Raw genomic sequence first — 17722 nt, 5'->3', positions numbered from 1 at the left:
CAGAAAGGAGTTCAGGAGAAGGAGGCAAGTGCAGGCCATCTGAGGCAGCTGCGGGATTGCGCACAATGCGACGCACCTAGAGACAGTGAGCCATGGACGGAGACAGCAAGAGATACTAGCGGGGTCAACGACGTATCCTCCCCAGTCATGCGCGACGATAGTTGCTTGGCGGAGATTGCAGACCTTGAACAACTGCAAAAGCGTGTGAATATGCAGTTCAAGGTAACCGATTCGGGATGCGTCGGCTTGTCACTGCGACCGTGCCCGAGCCAGTCGAGCGCATAGACTTCATGACCTTGGTCCAGCAGATGAAGAAGGATCTGCTGGGGTCAGTCATATTCTTATCTAAAGATTGATATTTACCATCTATACATTTCTCCAAATAAAGAAATTGCTCGGATTCCCATGCAGGCAGATGATCGGGCGCCTGCAGCCTGCGGGACCGTCGAGTGTTGGTTTCTGATGCATGAAGCGGACAGTGGCTCCACAGATGGCCATCTCCGCCGTGAAATCCGCCCAAGGGATGTCAGGCATCCATCCTGGTCCCTGAGGACGAACTCGATACAAGTTGGACTCGCTGAAGCGATATGTGCCTTGACACTGGGCGATGGCCAGAGACTCACATCGACCCCGGTACTCTTCTGCCTCTCGGATGAGCCTGTTCCTCCCTTGACTGGAGAGCAGGCTGGGGATGTTCCGAACCCCCGTGTGGATGATATTGCCTGACAGCTTCCCCAGATAGATTGGCAAGAGACTGCCAAATAGAATGAGCCGACAAAGGGTAAAGGACATAACGAATGTAGCGGCGTAGCCATAGGAGGTCATGAGAATGGTCAGCACTGCCTGTGCCAGGCTGCTGCCGACGTGCAGCGTGAGCAGCGACATGATGAATCAGTAATCATGCACGATCGTTTGTAAAATAAGAATCGGTGTTCATACTATCTGCATCAGACTCATATTTGGGGAAAGGGGCGGGGTGGTTGGTTGGTCGAGGATGACGGAGGACTGACTTCATCCGTGAATGTATGATTCCCTGTTATTATAGCCACGGGGGTCTCCCTCATCAGTACTTATCGTTCATTTTTGACTACGACGAGACTGTGTAGGGTCTTATCCTGGACAACGAGTGGCTGCTCTTTCCAGTCGCTGGACCGGTTGGGAATGCGGAGAATCAGGCCGCGGTCGGCAATCCCTTGAGACAAATAAAAATTATGATTCCCTGCTTGTCCAACATACAAACAACAACCATGATCCTTTGCCTTGTTTAACTCCTTAATAAGCCTTATTGGTAATCTTATGCTGACTTGGCGGGCTGCCTTGTTTGTTTCTGCTCTGCTTCTTGTTCTTCTCCTACAAACCTACTTTATCTTTTTTTCATGTTTGTTTTTGCCCTTTTGCTTTTTCTATTCGGCGACCGGGCCGCATCTTTAAATCTCACAACAATAAAGTTACAGTTTCAAGCTTACTTTCATGGCCAACTTTATTTCTACTTTCACTCTAATTTAAGCTTCTCTGACTCATCTACCATGTTGTTAGACTGTGCTTTCACGCCGTACCGTTAGACCATACCTTAACCAGTGCCCATCAGTCCTATAACCGACATTACCTCTTAACATCAACAGCAATCAATATTGTAGCCGTTTACCTCTCCAGATCGTTGACAGACCCTGTCATTTGATCCAAGTCCTCCGCCGCGATTTTAGGTCCCCGTTTGATGGCCTCCATCATCCAGTCACCGCGAGGCTTCAGCCGCATCCTCAGCTCCTTGGGCATCGTCATGAACCCCACGACGGTCATGGCCCATGGATCCATCTCTTCCCCTTCCACGGGCATGATATCAAAGGCCCACAACAAGTTGGCTACCTGCAGAAAGGCCCCATCTGTAGCAATTCTCTTGCCCTGGCAGATGCGTCGACCCTGCCCAAACACGGGCAGCGGGAGGTCGGACCATAGCTGAGCCTCTGCGTTGTCGGGATCATGGTGCAGCAGCCACCTGTCAGGCACGAAGTCGTGGAGATCTCCCAGGGCAGAGTCAAAAATTTTTGCATCTCGGCCCACGGCCCATGCATTGGCCATGACAGTGACGCCTTGGCTGATCTTCAGCCCCTGGAGCTCGTCGTCCCGGTCGGCCCGTCGCGGGATGGAACCGGGCGAGATGGGCCTCCAGCGGAAGAGTTCATGAGCAATGGCATCGATATATACCAGCTTCGGCCGGTCGGAGAATCGCGGCGCTCGACCTTGTCCCACCACTGCGTCAAGCACGGCATGTGCCCGGGAAAGAACGGAGGGTCGGTGCAGCATCGCAATGAATAACCATAGCATTTGACGAGGGGAAGTCTCCATCCCACCTTGAATAGATGTGGCCAGTGTAAATGCAAGGTCCAGATCTGGTACCGCCGTGTACTTCTCGGTCGTTGCAAGGGCTTGCTTTGTGGCGTTCCAGCTGTCTGAGTCCCTCCCTCGGTCAAACAGACGCAGGTAGAGGTCTGATTGGGTTGCGAAGAGCTCATCGGCTCCACGCTTCCAGGGGGAAAGAAATCCAGGCAGTTGACGCAAGCTTGGAATAAGATCTGGTAGGCCGGGATTAGCAGCCAGATGGGTCACTTGGGCCTGAGTGCCGATTATCTCCTGCAGAAGTTCGTCTTCGGGGTGGAGGATTCGCAGGCCGTAATGTAAGCCCAGAATAATACTCGACTGAGTGCGTTCCAGGAGGGGATAAATCGTTGCGGTGCTGATGGTGGCGCCATCAGGACATCCGTGGAGAGCATCACACAGGTCACCGAGCAACTGTTTGTTCTCTAGTTCCATCAACGGCTGATATCTCGGCGCTGCGAGGGCCCCGAGACTGGGAGCTAGCAATCTGTGATGCAGCTTGAGGTGATCATCATAATCATGCATCAGAGTGAATCGAGACTGTCCGGGCTTTGCTCCGGTGATCATCTCCATCATCGCCGAACGCGGCCGGTTGCTATACCACTGGCTGCGGCGACTGAACAATTCAGTGACCGCCTCGTAAGAGTTGAGTATCACGACTGGGACGATCCCATATAACCTGGAAATGGTGATGGGCCCATTTTGTCTCGCCCAGTCGTCCCAGTTGGCGAGGGGCTTATCTATGGGAGAGGTATGAAGATCCCCGATCAGCGGGAGCTTGAGAGGTGGCCGCTTCTCATCAGTTGCTGCTCGTCTGTTGGGCCGATGCTGGATGATCATGTATAGCAGAGTCTTCAGACCAATGCCGAAGGCCACTACGATGGCTAGGTTGGTAATCATTCTGACGAAGATAGTGCTGCGTAATATCAAACGTTCACGAAGTGAGATAGCAGGGATGACGGACACTGCTTCGGTCCCCGGCAGTTGTGCCGTACCCCGCCAAAGGGTCCGTGAGCCAAAATGATTGGAGAAAGTATATAAAGGGTCTCTTCCCTTTGCCCTCCAGAACTTCAGGATGTCCACCAATGGAAACAGCGAGGCGCACCGGCTGTCTTGGCGCGGTCACATTTAGTCAGAAACTCTCCATTCTTTTGATACATTGTCCTCTTGACATTTCGGGAATTTATCTCCTCTGAGACTGTAATAGAAGTGAAGAGTCATGCACTGGATCATTAGTAAAATAAAATCCCAACTATATTATCATGTCGAGTGTAAAGGGTGACAGATTTGACTACTAAGATACTATGATACAGTCAATGTGGTACAATACGATCGGCTGGCTATCTTTCTCTTATTCCAAACCCCTCGGATGCCTCAACAGCAGGTCCAAGCACTTTGGAAAGCGTGGAAACGCTCAGATCTTTGTTGTGACAGTGGCGGGAGTAGCTGAAGACAACAGAGAGCACGAATCCGACCGTTTCTGCGCACTGCTTTGCGAAGCTTCCCAGAGGGGGCCACTGGCCTTGCCCCCATACCAGACCTGCCAGGTGGGACTCGCACAACTGCCGCGATATTGGAAGAGAAATTTACCCTCACCATAGGTGATGTCGCTGCTCATGGCCTCATCGCTGTCATCTTTGGACTTGATCGTCTCGTAGTCATATTCCGTCGGTTCCGCTGACAAGCCTAGAACCGAATTGACCTGCGCAGCGATGCGTTTCACTTGCTCTGGATACCGTGGAGCCTGTTTACCCGTCCGCGCTAACGGGGTTCCAATGTAAACCTTAGTGTCAGGGCTCGGATACTTGGACGACCCAGTCAAGCGCTCGTCCTTGAGATTTGTATCGGAGGCCAGATAATCCAGGATCTTGGTCTTGAACGTCTCTTCATCCAAAACCGCTCGACCTTCCTTGACAACAACAAATCCCGGCTTTTGCCACAAATGGGCCTGATAGACGGCATATTTCGACACAACAACTATGACCGTACAGCCTCGGATATTGATCTGGCTGAAGTTGAACGGGTCATCATCAAAACCTATAGTTTCCGAGGTAGATTTCATGTTAGAACTATCCTTCGCCAGCAGCTTCCCTTTTCTCATCTCCGTTTGCATCCATTCCAAGTATGATGACAGCCTACGTATCAGACTCCTCTGACCAGACCGCTTTGTGGAACCAAAAGAGGCATCTATATCATTAGACAAACAACTGGAACAGTCTGATCCACAGAGCACTTCGGTTGTGGACGCAGATGCAGACGATGAAGTGGAAGTCTGGGAGTGGGATGATTGCTTTGTGGTTGGTGTGGCTGTATTCTTGGTAGCCTTGTTCGTTGAGGCGGAGTCTGAGTGGCCATGAGACTTGGTGGTGTGAGTACTGGTGACGCCGGCGGAATTTCCCTTCGTGGATGTACGTGTGGAAGTACGATGATCCTCCTCATTACTCGATGTTTTTGAAGAGGAATTGGCCGGCTTTGGGGTGGCAGGCTGCTCACTTGTCGAGGTCTCTTTTGCATTGGTACTAGTAGTAGGCTTCTGTTTTGTTGTTGTGGTAGTGGTGGTTTTGTGTGCCTTGGTCATGGTAGTAGTCGAGGTGGTCTCCTTCGTGGTGGTTTTGGTTGTCTTAGTGGTCTTCTTTTTCGTTTTCGTCTTCGTCTTGGTCTTTTTCGAGTGATGATTATGACCTCCTTTGCCATGACTACTGCTTCCCTTGTGGCTGCGAAGGTGCAGCTGATTGACATCCACTGCAGTTGAGGTCTCACCGTCGTCCTCATCCTCCTTGCTGTTGCCATCGCCATTGTCAATCGCCACTGCCGGAGGTTCTGCCACATAGATGGCCGGGATGTTCTCCACAGCAGAAGTAACTGATGTTATAGTAGGGACAGAGGCTCCCAGGGCGCTACCATCTTGATCGACTGAACCGGAGTCAGCGATAACTCCACTAGCCCACAGGGCAAGAAGCAAAGCCCGTTTCAAGCCAACCGCCATTATAGAAGACCAGGAATGAATGACTGTGGTTGATTAATGGGCCACTGGCTGGATGAATTTGCTTTTTATATCGTGATTTGGTGCCGTCTGTACGCGCGGGATTTTACACGCAGATACCACTTTCAGCTATGCATTTCCTGCCCCCACGAGACGGATGCTGAATCGGTGGAAGGAAGGCCTAGCGTCACCCTTTAAGATGCAGCGTAGGAAGTGGACCACCAAGTCCTTCATTATACTGACTGGCCACTCGACCAGCGACATGGCCGACATTGCTCTTTGGCCCCCGGCAGCATGCTTAACCACATCTAGCCTGGAATCTTTGCTCACGATGCCGAAAGGTCGATGGCTGTAGCCGCTGCAGCCCCCACGCCTAGTTTCTCCACCGCATCATCCACCGCCCCCCGGGCCTTCATCAGCCGCCGCTCACGGATTTGACAAACCTAACAAGTCTCACTCCCTCACCATCCTCACCATCCTTTCAAGAATCTGTTCCATCTGTTTCATCACGCACAATGTCACATCCATTTCAGGTGCTGGGGGAGGCTAATAAGCCCTTCTTGGAGAGCTGCCGTCACGGTGATTTGGCCCAAATTAAGAAACACCAGGAGGCCAAGGCTCTAGACCGAGAGCTTCTGACCATGGGCTTGAGGGAAGCTGCCCAGGGCGATCACATCGACACTATGCGCCATCTACTCAATGCTGGCGCCAAACCCCAGTCTCCCAGCGTCGTGGATGAAGTACACTCGGTCGAGGCAGTCAAGGCCTTGCTAGAACACGGTCTTACTTTTGAGACTCGGCTACACCCCCTTAATACGGTGCCACTTGTGTGGGTATCCTTTGCTTGCCTGTTGGTGATCACGTGGACTAATTAAAAGAACAGACACCTTGTGAAGAGGGACGATGTACGGCTCGTTCACTGGTGCCTTGAACAAGGTGCCGACCCCACCTTCGGCTGCCCGAATGCCCAGTCATTCAATGACCTTGAAAAGCCTGATCAGTCTCCTAAGAAGGGCTCAGGGGCAGTTCTTGGTATGGCCTCCCGCCGAAGTAGCCCGGAGATTGTTGACCTCCTTCTCGATCATGGTGCCAATATCCACAGCAGTAATGTGTTACATTATGCTACATGTAGGAAGGATGGACGAGCCTTACCAATCATGGACCACCTGCTACGGCGTGGGGCCGACGTGAATGAATTTGGCTATCCTGCATTCCTACATTTCGGCGGCACTCCCCTTCATGCGGCCAGCTACCAAGGAAATCTTCCGGCCGTGAAGTGGCTCCTGGAGCATGGTGCAGACCCCGGCGTGGAAGACGCCCAAGGTAGTAAGCCGCTTGATCTAGCAGCTTTAGAGGAGGAAGACGAAATATGTGATGTTATATATGAATGGACACGATTGGACGACACTGGCAAGGCTGACTACCGGCGGTAGCTCAGGCTAGCCGAAAGCGAACAGCTCCAGGGCATGACAGGGTCAGCCCCTATTGTCTTAAGGTCTGTGATGGACAAGGAACAAAGCATTAAGAGTCCTTCCCGCTCATGTGCGCATTGCTGTATTTTCTTATACATCTCCATCCTACAACTATTCCAACCCTTCGGCATCGATTTTGGAACGTAGCAATGGCACTTATGTACCACAATATCACAAATCACTCCGACTTTCCAATAGCTCGGCTTACTCTTCATCGACTTGTCTGTAGGTACTTCCCGTGCTGCTGCAAAAGGTACGTGAGATATTATTGCTTAATATGGATGTTCTTATAAGGACACGAGTTGTAGCTAAGCAGCACTCAGATTAGCTAGCCTGATCGGCCGGAACATGGATATATTTGCAACCGCTAGTACACTTTCGCGTCTGCCTGGAATTAGTGCTGACTTCAGCCCCGCTATCAAGCTTTCTCAGCCCTGTCAGCGACTCGCTCGACCTTCTGCTCCTGGTGAAGGGTTCCTTGGTGATCACATTTCCAGCCTGGCGATTAGCCGACTGGACAAATCAGGTTGTGGTTGATACCGCCCCCATGTTGCATCACCCACCACGCTTCACTGGGACGAACCACGCCAGCGACAATGTTGGACCGGCAACTCCACGTTTGTTCGGGATAAATTCGGTGTCACAAGTGAATTATTGATGCCGCATGTTCCGTTGGGGGGGTTTCCAGGTTAGATAAACCTGGAACTTGTGGGCGTTACTGCACTCACTCAGCATGACCCACGCAGCATATGTTAGGTCAACTACGGGGGATAGCTCCATCATCATCGAAAGGATGCTGGTATAACTTTCATACACACGGAGTAAAATTGGAGCCATTTTGCGGTTCCCCATTGATGTCATTGTCATTGCCCGGGTCTTGCCATGGCACCCACGTGAGTATTGCAGGCTCTCTTACCTACCGACATCGCCCTAACATGACATGAAGATAGCAAGCTCTAGGTTAGCGATGTCTCTCATAAGTCCTATGATATCGACCGATAGTGATCACTTCAAGTACGATCTGTCGGGACGGCACCCTGGATCGTCAAGTTGCGCTGCTGCCTGAGGCCACCATATCATTGTGTGGGTGAAACAAGCCAGCGATTGATGAAGATGCCCATCTCTTGCTGATAGCCCATCACTTTATCAGATAACTGATAGTGATGCTGGATACAATTTAGCTGATAGAGAGTTGTTTATGAAGTGCTGGCAGGCTCAATGCTAAACCACATAGTATGTTAGGGAACCAGAAGTGACGCTACACACCTCTAGAGTCACTTTTTCCCTGGGGTCTTCTGCTGATTTTATAGTGGTATTGACGATTCCAACACGATGATGATACTTTTTTCTCTTCTGGGTGTGGGGTCAAGGTAGATGGTGGTTGTGACGCTTCAATGATCGCCGTGTGCCTCCAAGGTACTTCCAAGGACCCTGTTGCATCCATCTCGCTCCCTTTAAAGCATACGCGACCGCGCCTGGCCGTGGCCCTTTCTCCTTGTACCCCAAAAGAATGAACACAATGTTAGAGTCTATTTCAGAGCATATGATGTGCAAGCCTTCCCGTTTATCTACTCTTCCGTTGGAGATGGTTGAGAGGATTTGCCAAGAGCTTGCAACGCAAGATTTGGCCGCGCTCCGAGGGACTTGCCGCGCCGCTCATCACCTCACCAACCGGTGTTTTGCGCAACGGTACGCGGAGTACTACACAGACTTCTCCGCACACTCTTTAAACCACTTGCATGCGCTGGCGGAGAACCGGCTGATACGAGGCTATATTCAACACCTGGTAATTCTGAGTCCGGAGCCGAGACTGGGGGAGAACATGGACTGGCACTGGACGGCTGCTGGCCACCTCCGATGTCCCCTGGACATGCCCTTGATCCGGCGGCTGCGGGATGATCTGACACAGAAATTGGTGAACTGCCGATCGTTTATCCTATCGCCCATTCTGTCAGAACCCCAAAGTAAGGCGGACCTCCACGACAGCCCGACCTTCAATCCCGACGATGTCGCATGCATCCTCCTTGACCTCATCGCGGACGCCTCTCTTCCGGTTAAACTCTTTTGGTATGGCAAGGGCATGAATTACACCTCCAAAGTCATGGATATTGCGCGTCTCCCAAAGTCACTCTACAGCAATGCCGCCTTTCGGACGGGCTGGAAGTCCTTAGAGAACCTGCACCTAGAGCAGGAACTGACCCCCCAGAACTATACTTTTGTGATGGACATGATCCTCAGTGCGACTGGTCTCCGCAAACTACATCTTGGCCTCGGATACACCGATCTCGCCGTCGAGTTCTTTTCGCAATTGAGTGCGTCCATTGCAGCTCTAGATCACCTGGAACGGATCAGTATCTGGGGAACTTCGATGCAAGCTGAAGATCTCATTCGCCTTCTCTGTAACTCGCAAACAAATCTGAAGAAGCTTAGTCTGCGATCAGTGACGAGCTTGACGTCGCAGTGGTTAACGTACCTCTGTCAGCATCGTGACCTATTTCCATGTCTGACTACCATTGACTTGAGTATGATCCATGGACCTTCTGGTATGTTGTCTTTTACGCCAATGCAGGACTTGCCTCCGGAGCAGAAGAACATGTTTGAACTTGAGCCTTGTGTCTACGAGGATCTCCCAGACACAGGTGGAAAGGCAGGCGATATAGTCGGTATTTCGTATAGTGGTTCTGATATTGGGACGGCATTGAAAGCGCTGCTAGAAGTGTGTGGCGAGCCTTCTGGTCATCAATGAGGAATGATGGTGGTGTTGTGGCGATGGGGTATATGCGTAGAAGGATACCCAAAGTGGATTTTTGTTCAATTTTCTTGCACTGCTTTATTCAAGATGCCATGTCATACATATAAGAACTGAAATAATATACACATACGCCTGGAGTTGTTTTCGAGTCAAGACAGTAGATATTGGTGTTAGAAATGCCCCCAGACGATTGTTAGTACCATTATTGGTTGCCTGCGCTAGGGATACATTTCCTTTCGCAGGTGATTCTCGAGTGACGAACACCACGAATAGCGGCATAATAGCATATGGTAGATAGTTTTCCGTGAGATAATTCACTCAATTCAATTTGTCAATTTTGATGGGGTAGGATGTCCATACTAGATATAGCATCGTCCTCGAGCAACATTTGGGGAATGCGGATGACGGTTCAGGGCAAGCTACGCTTCTGACCAGAGCGCACGGAATCTGCCGATTGATCACTTGAAATTTCATCCTTGGATAAATTTATTGTGAGGCAGAACGTTTATTTCATTGGATATTTCAAAAGGGGGTGAAAGGTCGAAATGTCAAAGATACTATAGCATCTGCTTGTGGCATACCACGCAGGTCGTAATGCGACGGGGTCCCTGAAGGACTCCATCGAAACATCTACAATGGTAGGAGAGTGCCGGGGAAGGTCCAGCATGCCATACAGGCGTAGAGATAGGAGAAAAATAAATAATATCTATTACAGCTGACAAGATAAATATGATGCTTGGACAATAGTATCGGCTTCCGAGCCTGAGGGGAGCGTATGGCTACGACGGAGGATGGCTGACTGCTTCATAGAGACGCACGTTATTGGTGATGATTGAACTAATATTTGTAGTTACATTTATGGTTTGATGTCTAGAAGATCACCTGCTCAAAGGCATGCTGCAATCCGCGGGCCTGTAGCCACGCCTCCAGGGCCTGCATATCCCCCCGGTTGGCTCGCTGCCCGCTGCGTTCTCCCAGGGAATCCGTAATCTCCTCCATCCCCTCAAATACCCGCTGCACCCCTTCCGTCTCGCGAAATCGTTCGCTGACTTTTTTCTGATGACTGGGAATATCCCCCCAGGAATGCGTTTTGATGAAGCTCATGTACGCATCGATATTCTGCGATGTCCCCTCCAGGCACAACACGCCTGGTTTGCCCGCCAACACAAATCCAGTGAGCCCATAACCTGGCGCGTGATGCACTAGGTCATCCCGTTTCTTGCGCGTAGATAGGGAAGGAAAGTAGAACCAAACCCGCACCAGAGGCCCTGACCCTGACTGACTCGGTGGGAGATTCACCGGCTCTGTTGGCTGGGCTTCTAAGAACCGCGTCGCTTCCTCACGAACATGGTCCAAGGCCGTAAAGATGTCGTCCTGCGGCATCGTAGCGGCCAGCGCAGCGACCTCGGCCTTGGACATCCAGTCTGGTTGGCGCAGTGTATACTTCGCCGGGGGTGGCTGATCTAGTGCAGGGTCATCATGATACAAGGGAATGGAGACATTGACCTGGATTGTCTTCCCGCCGTCCTCCAGCGGCAAACACACTCCCAGCAAGAGGCTGGCAGGGATTCCCATCGGCACGGTCGATGGATCTTGACACCAGTCCCGTAGTTGATCCACACATTGCGATGTAGATTCGGGCAAGTCCAGCTCGCCCGGGCCCGGAAACATGGCCGTGAGAAGATCAATGATAGCCAGCTGCGACTCTATCATGTCCGCGGGTAGGAGAGACGATCGTTGTGCCGCCATCGTTGGAGCGATTTCCCACGGCGGTGCTCTCCAAGGGGCGTTATTGGAGGTGTGATACTTGAAGAGAATTGTTTGCACAGCACATTCAATTCCCAGAGTATGGTGTATTATTCATGTATCTTGTAGACGGATTTCCTCCCTTGGACCTCTCTGTTCACGTTCAGCGACGGTGTTTTTCGATGGATCGCCGGTGCCGGCCATCAAAACTGGGGCAAGAAAGGGGGCCCGGCGATTGGCTCTCTCGGGCCGAGTTTCGGGGATACATAACTACATAACATGACTAATCATGCTTCCCAATCAATCACTTTGTCGATTGATTGTGAGCACTACTATTGTGTAAGTACATCCTAGAGTCACGGCTCCTAGATGAATTTTTGAATGATCATGCTCAAAATGGTTTGCTCACACTATTGTTCCCAGCTTGTTTATCTGACCTTAACTATTTACGTGATCACCCTTCAAGAGGGCCAGTGTACGACGACGGTCCTTGGCCATCAAGGGTACCCACCAGCATCTCTCACAAGTTGGCTTGATCAGACGAGGCAATCCAGTCATACTTATCCCCCAGGTACTTCTGGGCCCGTAGATCTCCCGAGCGCGCATGGCCCTCAAATTGCTCCGCCCTTGCAGCTCGACCACACAGCCGACCCAGCTCCCCACTGGCGGTGCTACTAGTCACTTCCTGGTAAGTCACCGTGCGCAGATACTTGCCCACCCAAAGACCTCCTGTATACCGCGCTGCCTTTTTGGTGGGTAGGACATGGTTCGTTCCGATGACCTGTTTGAAAAAATAGCATACGTTAGAAGCAGCCTTCCAAATTTCCATGTAAGCTTTCCTATGGCGGAATCCAGACCTTATCGCCATATGACACGCATGTCTTTTCCCCCAAGAAAAGCGCTCCATACGCTGTCATCTTCTCTAGTGCCTCACGAGGCCGCTTGGTGAAGATCTGCACATGTTCACTCGCATACTCATCCGCCAGTCGCCACGCCTCGTCAAGGGAGTCCACCAGGATGGCTTCCCCGAACCGGTCCCACGATGTGCCCGCCAGCTCGCGCGTGGATAGATTCGGAAGCAGCTGATTGATGATGTCGATGGCCGCCCGTCCCACGCGCTCCGAGGTCGTGATGAGCACAGCTGGCGAATCCGGCCCATGTTCAGCTTGTGACAGAAGGTCGGTCGCTACCGTGAATGGATCGGCCGTCTCATCGGCGACGATCAGAATCTCCGTCGGGCCTGCGAAGAGGTCGATGCCCACCTCGCCAAACAACTGCCGCTTCCCCTCCGCAACAAATGCATTTCCCGGTCCCGCGAGGAAGTCCACTTTTCGGATGGTCTCTGTGCCCACCGCCATCGCCGCGATCGCCTGAACCCCGCCAAGCAGATGAATTTCATCGGCTCCAGCCAGATGCATCGCGGCCACCGTGGCATGGGGGATCTGACCGGCAATTGGGGGAGTACAGCCAACCACATAAGGCACACCAGCCACCTTGGCCGTCAGAATCGTCATGTGGGCGGATGCTAGCAGCGGGTAGCGTCCTCCGGGGATGTACCTGGTGTCATCGATAAGTATGGGGTTCAACAATTAGAAGTTGAGTTATCACGTACGCTCCAACGCTGTTGATGGGTAGGTTTTTCTGGCCCAGGTGCACTCCCTTGAACTGGTCAGTGGCGCATTCGCAGGCATATGTTTCATTTTATTTTCACAAGCTAGATGGGCTTACCGGCTGGATCTCATACTCAAAATCGCGAATGGAGTCTCGCTGGGCCTGCGCAAAGGCACGAACGTTCTTCTGCACCTCCTTGATGTCGGCAATCGTTTGGGGCGAACAGGCCGCCAGGGCAGCATCTATATCATTCTGGGAGAGCTTGAACGAGGCTGGCGACCAGCGGTCAAATTTCTCCGAGTACTTGCGGACTGCTGCATCTCCATTGGCACGAACGTCGTCGATTACCCCCTTGACAACGCTACTCACGTCCACCTGAGGTGTCGCAGCTGAGCTCGGGGGTTGGGACTTGCTTTTCAAGTATCGGACCGTCATGTTGAAGTCGTATTAACTATTTGATCAAGGTAATCAAGAATATAGGGAGAGGCCTACAACTACCATCGGCCAATAGCTTACTTATATGATAAATAGCTACGGTAAGTAATGTTCATACAACTCTATCGGCTCCACTCGGCGGTCCGCAACAGCCCTCGGAAGTCGGCCAGAAGTCCGAGTATAGGTCAGTGCATTACCATCACAAATCAAGAAATTGACGAAAGGGTGTGATATGAGGAGTAAGGCCGTCGGACTCAGCCGGGGGGCCTGGTAATTCAAGTAATGGCATATGCTTCCGAATTTCTTTTACGTTTGGTGATACTCTCAAAGATAGTCTGTCACAGAATCCGCGTTCTAAAGGCTTCCACCGCGATCTATTTTTGCGGACTACTAACCCATATCGTCTCTTAAGAAGTCTGTCGCCACTTCCCCACTCATATGGGCATAGATCGCCCCTCTTGGTGATCCTTGTTCCCGTCCCCGTGGGGTGGAGCCGAGGTTTTTCGGCACAGAAGGTACAGCCTTCACCATTTGACGCGGAACATCAACCCGACATCATTGTGAAGGTTGCTGAGCACGATTCCTATATGTTTCATCCATTTTGGACAATGGGAGGGAAAAGCGCTATTTTCAACTCACGTTACATGATCTTTAAGTTGAAGTAGGTAATGTTGCATCATCTACAGTTAGCCTGTTGAAGCTAATAATGATCCTTTATGACAAGACCTCCTATAATGCGACTTGGCTGTGACATCTGACACGGGCATAGGTGCATCTCTATCGTACAAATTACCGGATGAAGCTGTTCTGCTTGTGTAGTGATTTCTCTGTTTCAGATAGCTTTATGCCAAGGGTGTGATATACAAACATTCTCATTTCATTGACTTCAAGCTTCCGTAAAGTTGGGTGAGGGAAATTACGTAAGTATACGACTCAAAGTACTGCTCTATCTCAGCATCAAATGGTGCTCATCAACATTTTCACCGTGATTTCATAGGCACGCCAACTTGCATGGCGTGGCAAATATGAATAGAGAAGATTAGTTATCTGGTACCATAGTCTAACCTTGGCATGCTCCACATTTTAGCTCAGTTACATGACTTCATGGGTTACAGAAGCATGAAGGGCATTCCCCAAATCTGACAGGTACGGGTCTCTGTCGACCTGTCGTAAACCCCGGGGTAACACATTTCTCCTTGTACACGAGACCTTCGCATTGTCTGTTAACATTCATCGTCATACTGGCCATAACCACAATTTCCCATTGATCTTACTAGGTTGAGCTAGCCGGCATCATGCTGCTAAGCTTGCCAGAAAGGGCAGGCTAGGCGGCTTTCGAGAAGGCCTCGGCCTTACCCAGGGCTCACACACCGCTGACTCTTCCATGACTTTGTGACCATGTCCAAGGTGTTAAAGCTGATATAGAGAAGTTCGTTGCCGGTCACTCTCTCTGCTATGATGACATCGCCCGATGCCCGATATTATAACGCATCGATCTGAGTTATGCCTTTTGCCCCAAATCTTAAAAATTTCTCGAAGAGGAACAGATACTGATAAACAATGAGCTGTCTCCGCAATATGTGAAGCAAATGTGGCCGTCAATTGAAACCAATAGCAGTACTTCTGCTACAACTATAAGCCTATCGTTCAACTCATAGGGTAGTGAACATATACCTTGGACTCTGCTTTTCAAACTTCAGGGGCTGTCCGCATGCAAACTACCTAGTTCGGTGGATACTACTAGTGATCTTTGCTTATCATATAAGAGATATGATACGAATATCTCACATCACATTAAGCTGTCTGGCTTGTTTACTGTATCTTGAATACCTTATCTTCCCGTTTCCCTATCTTTCGCTAATCATTTCTCGGCAGTTCCTCGGATGGGAGCCGGGCACGTGCATGATGACTGTCATGTGACTACAGAAGAGGCTCTGGCTCACCGACCAATCGGAAGGGCGGGAAAGCAAACTTACGCAAAAGAAACCCCTCACGGGCCGAGGAACCCCTCACCCCTCATGAGGGGACAAGCCCTAAACTGGTTAAACTTGGCCCGAGTTATCTAATTTATACTGTTAGCAGTTAGATCTGGCCCAGCGGGTGTCGAGCTGTCACCAACCGTCGGGTCCTAGATACGGCCTCATCCACTTTTGGCGCTAAAGGGCGGCTGGGAGGGAAAAATTTTATCTTGGGGGCTTTCCAGCGTCAGGATGTTTCTTTTTATTTCTGTCTTCAGTGACTCTTTTCTTCCTCTTCTCGTGTGCACCGTGAACCCCATCCCTCAGAGCCGGCTCTGTGGACATCTTCTTTGACCCCCTTTGGATCCTCCTCGCGGATAGCTTTACTAGCGCATCCTCCCTTATACCCGGAAACTTTAATCTCACGTCCATCATCATGTCCAAGCCCGTCTACACCCTTGCCGAGGGTAGGTGACACGTATCCTTTCTCTCATCTGTCCAATGTCTCCTCTAACGATGTGCCTCCAGGTCAACCCCTGCCCAACCCCTCCGTCAGCACCACCCTGCCGACCTTTGGCGGCGGTGCCATCACCACCTTGGGTGATACCTTGCTGATCGAGACGTTGACCCATTTCAACCGGGAGCGGATTCCGGAGAGGTACGGCCGCCCTTCCGGCTGACCCACCGCTCATCGGCACTTTCGTCCACTAACCTCGTCAATTCATTCAACAGAGTTGTTCACGCCAAGGGTAATGGTGCCTGGGGTGAATTCCGCGTCACCAAGGACATCTCCCACCTCACCCACGCCAAGTTCCTCAACGGAGTTGGCAAGACCACCAAGGTGCTTTTCCGCGCCAGTACCACCGGTGGTGAGAAGGGTAGCGCAGATACCGTGCGTGATGTGCACGGCTTCTCCGTCAAGTTCTTCACCGAGGAGGGCAACCACGACATTGTCGGCAACCATGTGGTAAGTTGACTCGTTTCTCGTGGACCTCTGAGACATCGTCTCACCTGTAGTAGCCCGTCTTCTTCGTTCGTGACCCCGTTCGCTTCCCCTCCCTGAACCGGAGTCACAAGAGGCACCCTACCACCGGTCTTCCCGACATGAACATGGTAAGTTAAACATCTTTAGACCACCATCTTGATTGTCGACCTTGCCGAATTAACTGGGTATCTAGTACTGGGATTTCCACAGCAACCAGCCTGAGAGTGTCCACACCCTGATGCACGTCTTCGGCTCCCGCGGTCTGCCCCAGTCCGCACGCCGCATGACCGGCTTCGGTATTCACACCTTCAAGCTGGTGGGTCACGACGGCAAATTCCGCTACTGCAAGTTTCACTTCAGACCTGTGCTGGGCTCCCACAACTTCACCCCCGAGGAGGCCACTCGCATGGCTGGTGTCAACCCCGACTTCCACAACGAGGACCTCTTCCAGGCCATCTTGCGCGGTGACTACCCCAAGTGGAAGTTCTACATCCAGGTGATGGAGCCCGAGCAGGCTGAGACCTACGGCCGCGCCGTCTTTGATATCACCAAGGTGTGGCCTCACAAGGACTTCCCTCTGATCGAGGTCGGCGAGATGACTCTCAACCGCAACGTAAGTAGTGTTCTAAGCAGTCCTACTTTTCTATTAGTGCCGCCGTGCTAATGATGGCCGATCAGCCCGAGAACTTCTTCGCCGAGATCGAGCAGGCCGCTTTCTCACCCTCCAACCTGGTGCCGGGTATCGCCGTGACCCCTGATCCTAGTAAGCTTTCTCCTTCCAAATTGTGTGATGTAGATGATGAGTGGAACTAATCCTCTGTAGTGCTCCAAGCGCGTATGTTCGCCTACCCCGATGCCCAGCGGTACCGTCTGGGAGTCAACTACACGCAGCTGCCGCCCAACCGGGCCATCTGCCCCGTGTATGCGCCCTACGAGCGTGACGGTCTGGCCACCATGGGCCGCAACTACGGTGGCGACCCGAACTACATCAAGAGCACCCTGACCCCTGGCGTGTTCAGCCAGTCGGTGCAGGAGGTGCGCCACCATGAGTGGCTGCGCTCCGGCGCGGTGCTGGGTCTCAACGAGATCCCCGTGGACGACGAGGACTTTGTGCAGCCCCGTGCCTTGTGGAACAATGTGTTCGATGAGACCGAGCGCAGCCTGTGGGTGGACAACGTGGCGGGAGCCCTGGAGGGAGTTGTGCCGGAGATCCAGAAGGCCACCATTGCCATGTTCAGCCGGGTGGAGCCGCAGATTGGTCAGAGGTTGGAGGCCAAGCTCAAGAGCTCTTCCCGCTTGTAAGTGGAAAGCGGGGAAACTTATTTGATCATAGATGTATCAATGATAGACGATAGACAATATAGAGAGCCATTCAAACAAGGAAGTTATGCTTCAATCTCATTCGGG

At 51.6% G+C, this 17722-nt stretch overlaps 8 protein-coding genes across 8 annotated transcripts; 3 read left to right on the top strand and 5 right to left on the bottom strand.

Annotated features, from left to right (window-relative positions):
- Positions 1-11: 11 nt before the first annotated feature.
- Positions 12-885, bottom strand: AKAW2_41333S (alpha/beta fold hydrolase; the record flags this gene model as incomplete). The annotated part of the gene is made up of 2 exons (XM_041689760.1): positions 12-320; positions 373-885. The coding sequence occupies 2 exons, from the start codon at positions 883-885 to the stop codon at positions 12-14; spliced, it is 822 nt and encodes a 273-aa protein (XP_041543413.1).
- A 756-nt stretch (positions 886-1641) lies between these two features.
- On the bottom strand, positions 1642-3273 carry AKAW2_41332S (uncharacterized protein; the record flags this gene model as incomplete). Its single annotated transcript, XM_041689759.1, has 1 exon — positions 1642-3273. One exon carries the CDS (start codon positions 3271-3273, stop codon positions 1642-1644), a length of 1632 nt encoding a protein of 543 aa, XP_041543412.1.
- Positions 3274-3787: 514 nt separating this feature from the next.
- On the bottom strand, positions 3788-5359 carry AKAW2_41331S (uncharacterized protein; the record flags this gene model as incomplete). The annotated part of the gene is made up of 1 exon (XM_041689758.1): positions 3788-5359. One exon carries the CDS (start codon positions 5357-5359, stop codon positions 3788-3790), a length of 1572 nt encoding a protein of 523 aa, XP_041543411.1.
- Positions 5360-5871: 512 nt separating this feature from the next.
- AKAW2_41330A (ankyrin repeat domain-containing protein) lies at positions 5872-6789 on the top strand (the record flags this gene model as incomplete). Its single annotated transcript, XM_041689757.1, has 2 exons — positions 5872-6185; positions 6240-6789. The coding sequence occupies 2 exons, from the start codon at positions 5872-5874 to the stop codon at positions 6787-6789; spliced, it is 864 nt and encodes a 287-aa protein (XP_041543410.1).
- Positions 6790-8338: 1549 nt separating this feature from the next.
- AKAW2_41329A (uncharacterized protein) lies at positions 8339-9574 on the top strand (the record flags this gene model as incomplete). Its single annotated transcript, XM_041689755.1, has 1 exon — positions 8339-9574. One exon carries the CDS (start codon positions 8339-8341, stop codon positions 9572-9574), a length of 1236 nt encoding a protein of 411 aa, XP_041543409.1.
- An 876-nt stretch (positions 9575-10450) lies between these two features.
- Positions 10451-11329, bottom strand: AKAW2_41328S (DUF1115 domain protein; the record flags this gene model as incomplete). The annotated part of the gene is made up of 1 exon (XM_041689754.1): positions 10451-11329. One exon carries the CDS (start codon positions 11327-11329, stop codon positions 10451-10453), a length of 879 nt encoding a protein of 292 aa, XP_041543408.1.
- Positions 11330-11846: 517 nt separating this feature from the next.
- Positions 11847-13372, bottom strand: AKAW2_41327S (histidinol dehydrogenase family protein; the record flags this gene model as incomplete). Its single annotated transcript, XM_041689753.1, has 4 exons — positions 11847-12107; positions 12184-12883; positions 12939-12985; positions 13055-13372. The coding sequence occupies 4 exons, from the start codon at positions 13370-13372 to the stop codon at positions 11847-11849; spliced, it is 1326 nt and encodes a 441-aa protein (XP_041543407.1).
- A 2394-nt stretch (positions 13373-15766) lies between these two features.
- AKAW2_41326A (catalase) lies at positions 15767-17617 on the top strand (the record flags this gene model as incomplete). The annotated part of the gene is made up of 7 exons (XM_041689752.1): positions 15767-15797; positions 15859-15988; positions 16063-16297; positions 16351-16443; positions 16509-16928; positions 16994-17078; positions 17139-17617. The coding sequence occupies 7 exons, from the start codon at positions 15767-15769 to the stop codon at positions 17615-17617; spliced, it is 1473 nt and encodes a 490-aa protein (XP_041543406.1).
- Positions 17618-17722: the final 105 nt, after the last annotated feature.

The sequence above is a fragment of the Aspergillus luchuensis genome, chromosome 4, assembly GCF_016861625.1.
Source record: "Aspergillus luchuensis IFO 4308 DNA, chromosome 4, nearly complete sequence".
In the NCBI taxonomy this organism is placed as follows: Eukaryota; Fungi; Ascomycota; class Eurotiomycetes; order Eurotiales; family Aspergillaceae; genus Aspergillus; species Aspergillus luchuensis.
The sequence above is the reverse complement of the archived record's forward strand: the minus strand, read 5'-3'. Positions and strand labels throughout refer to the sequence as shown.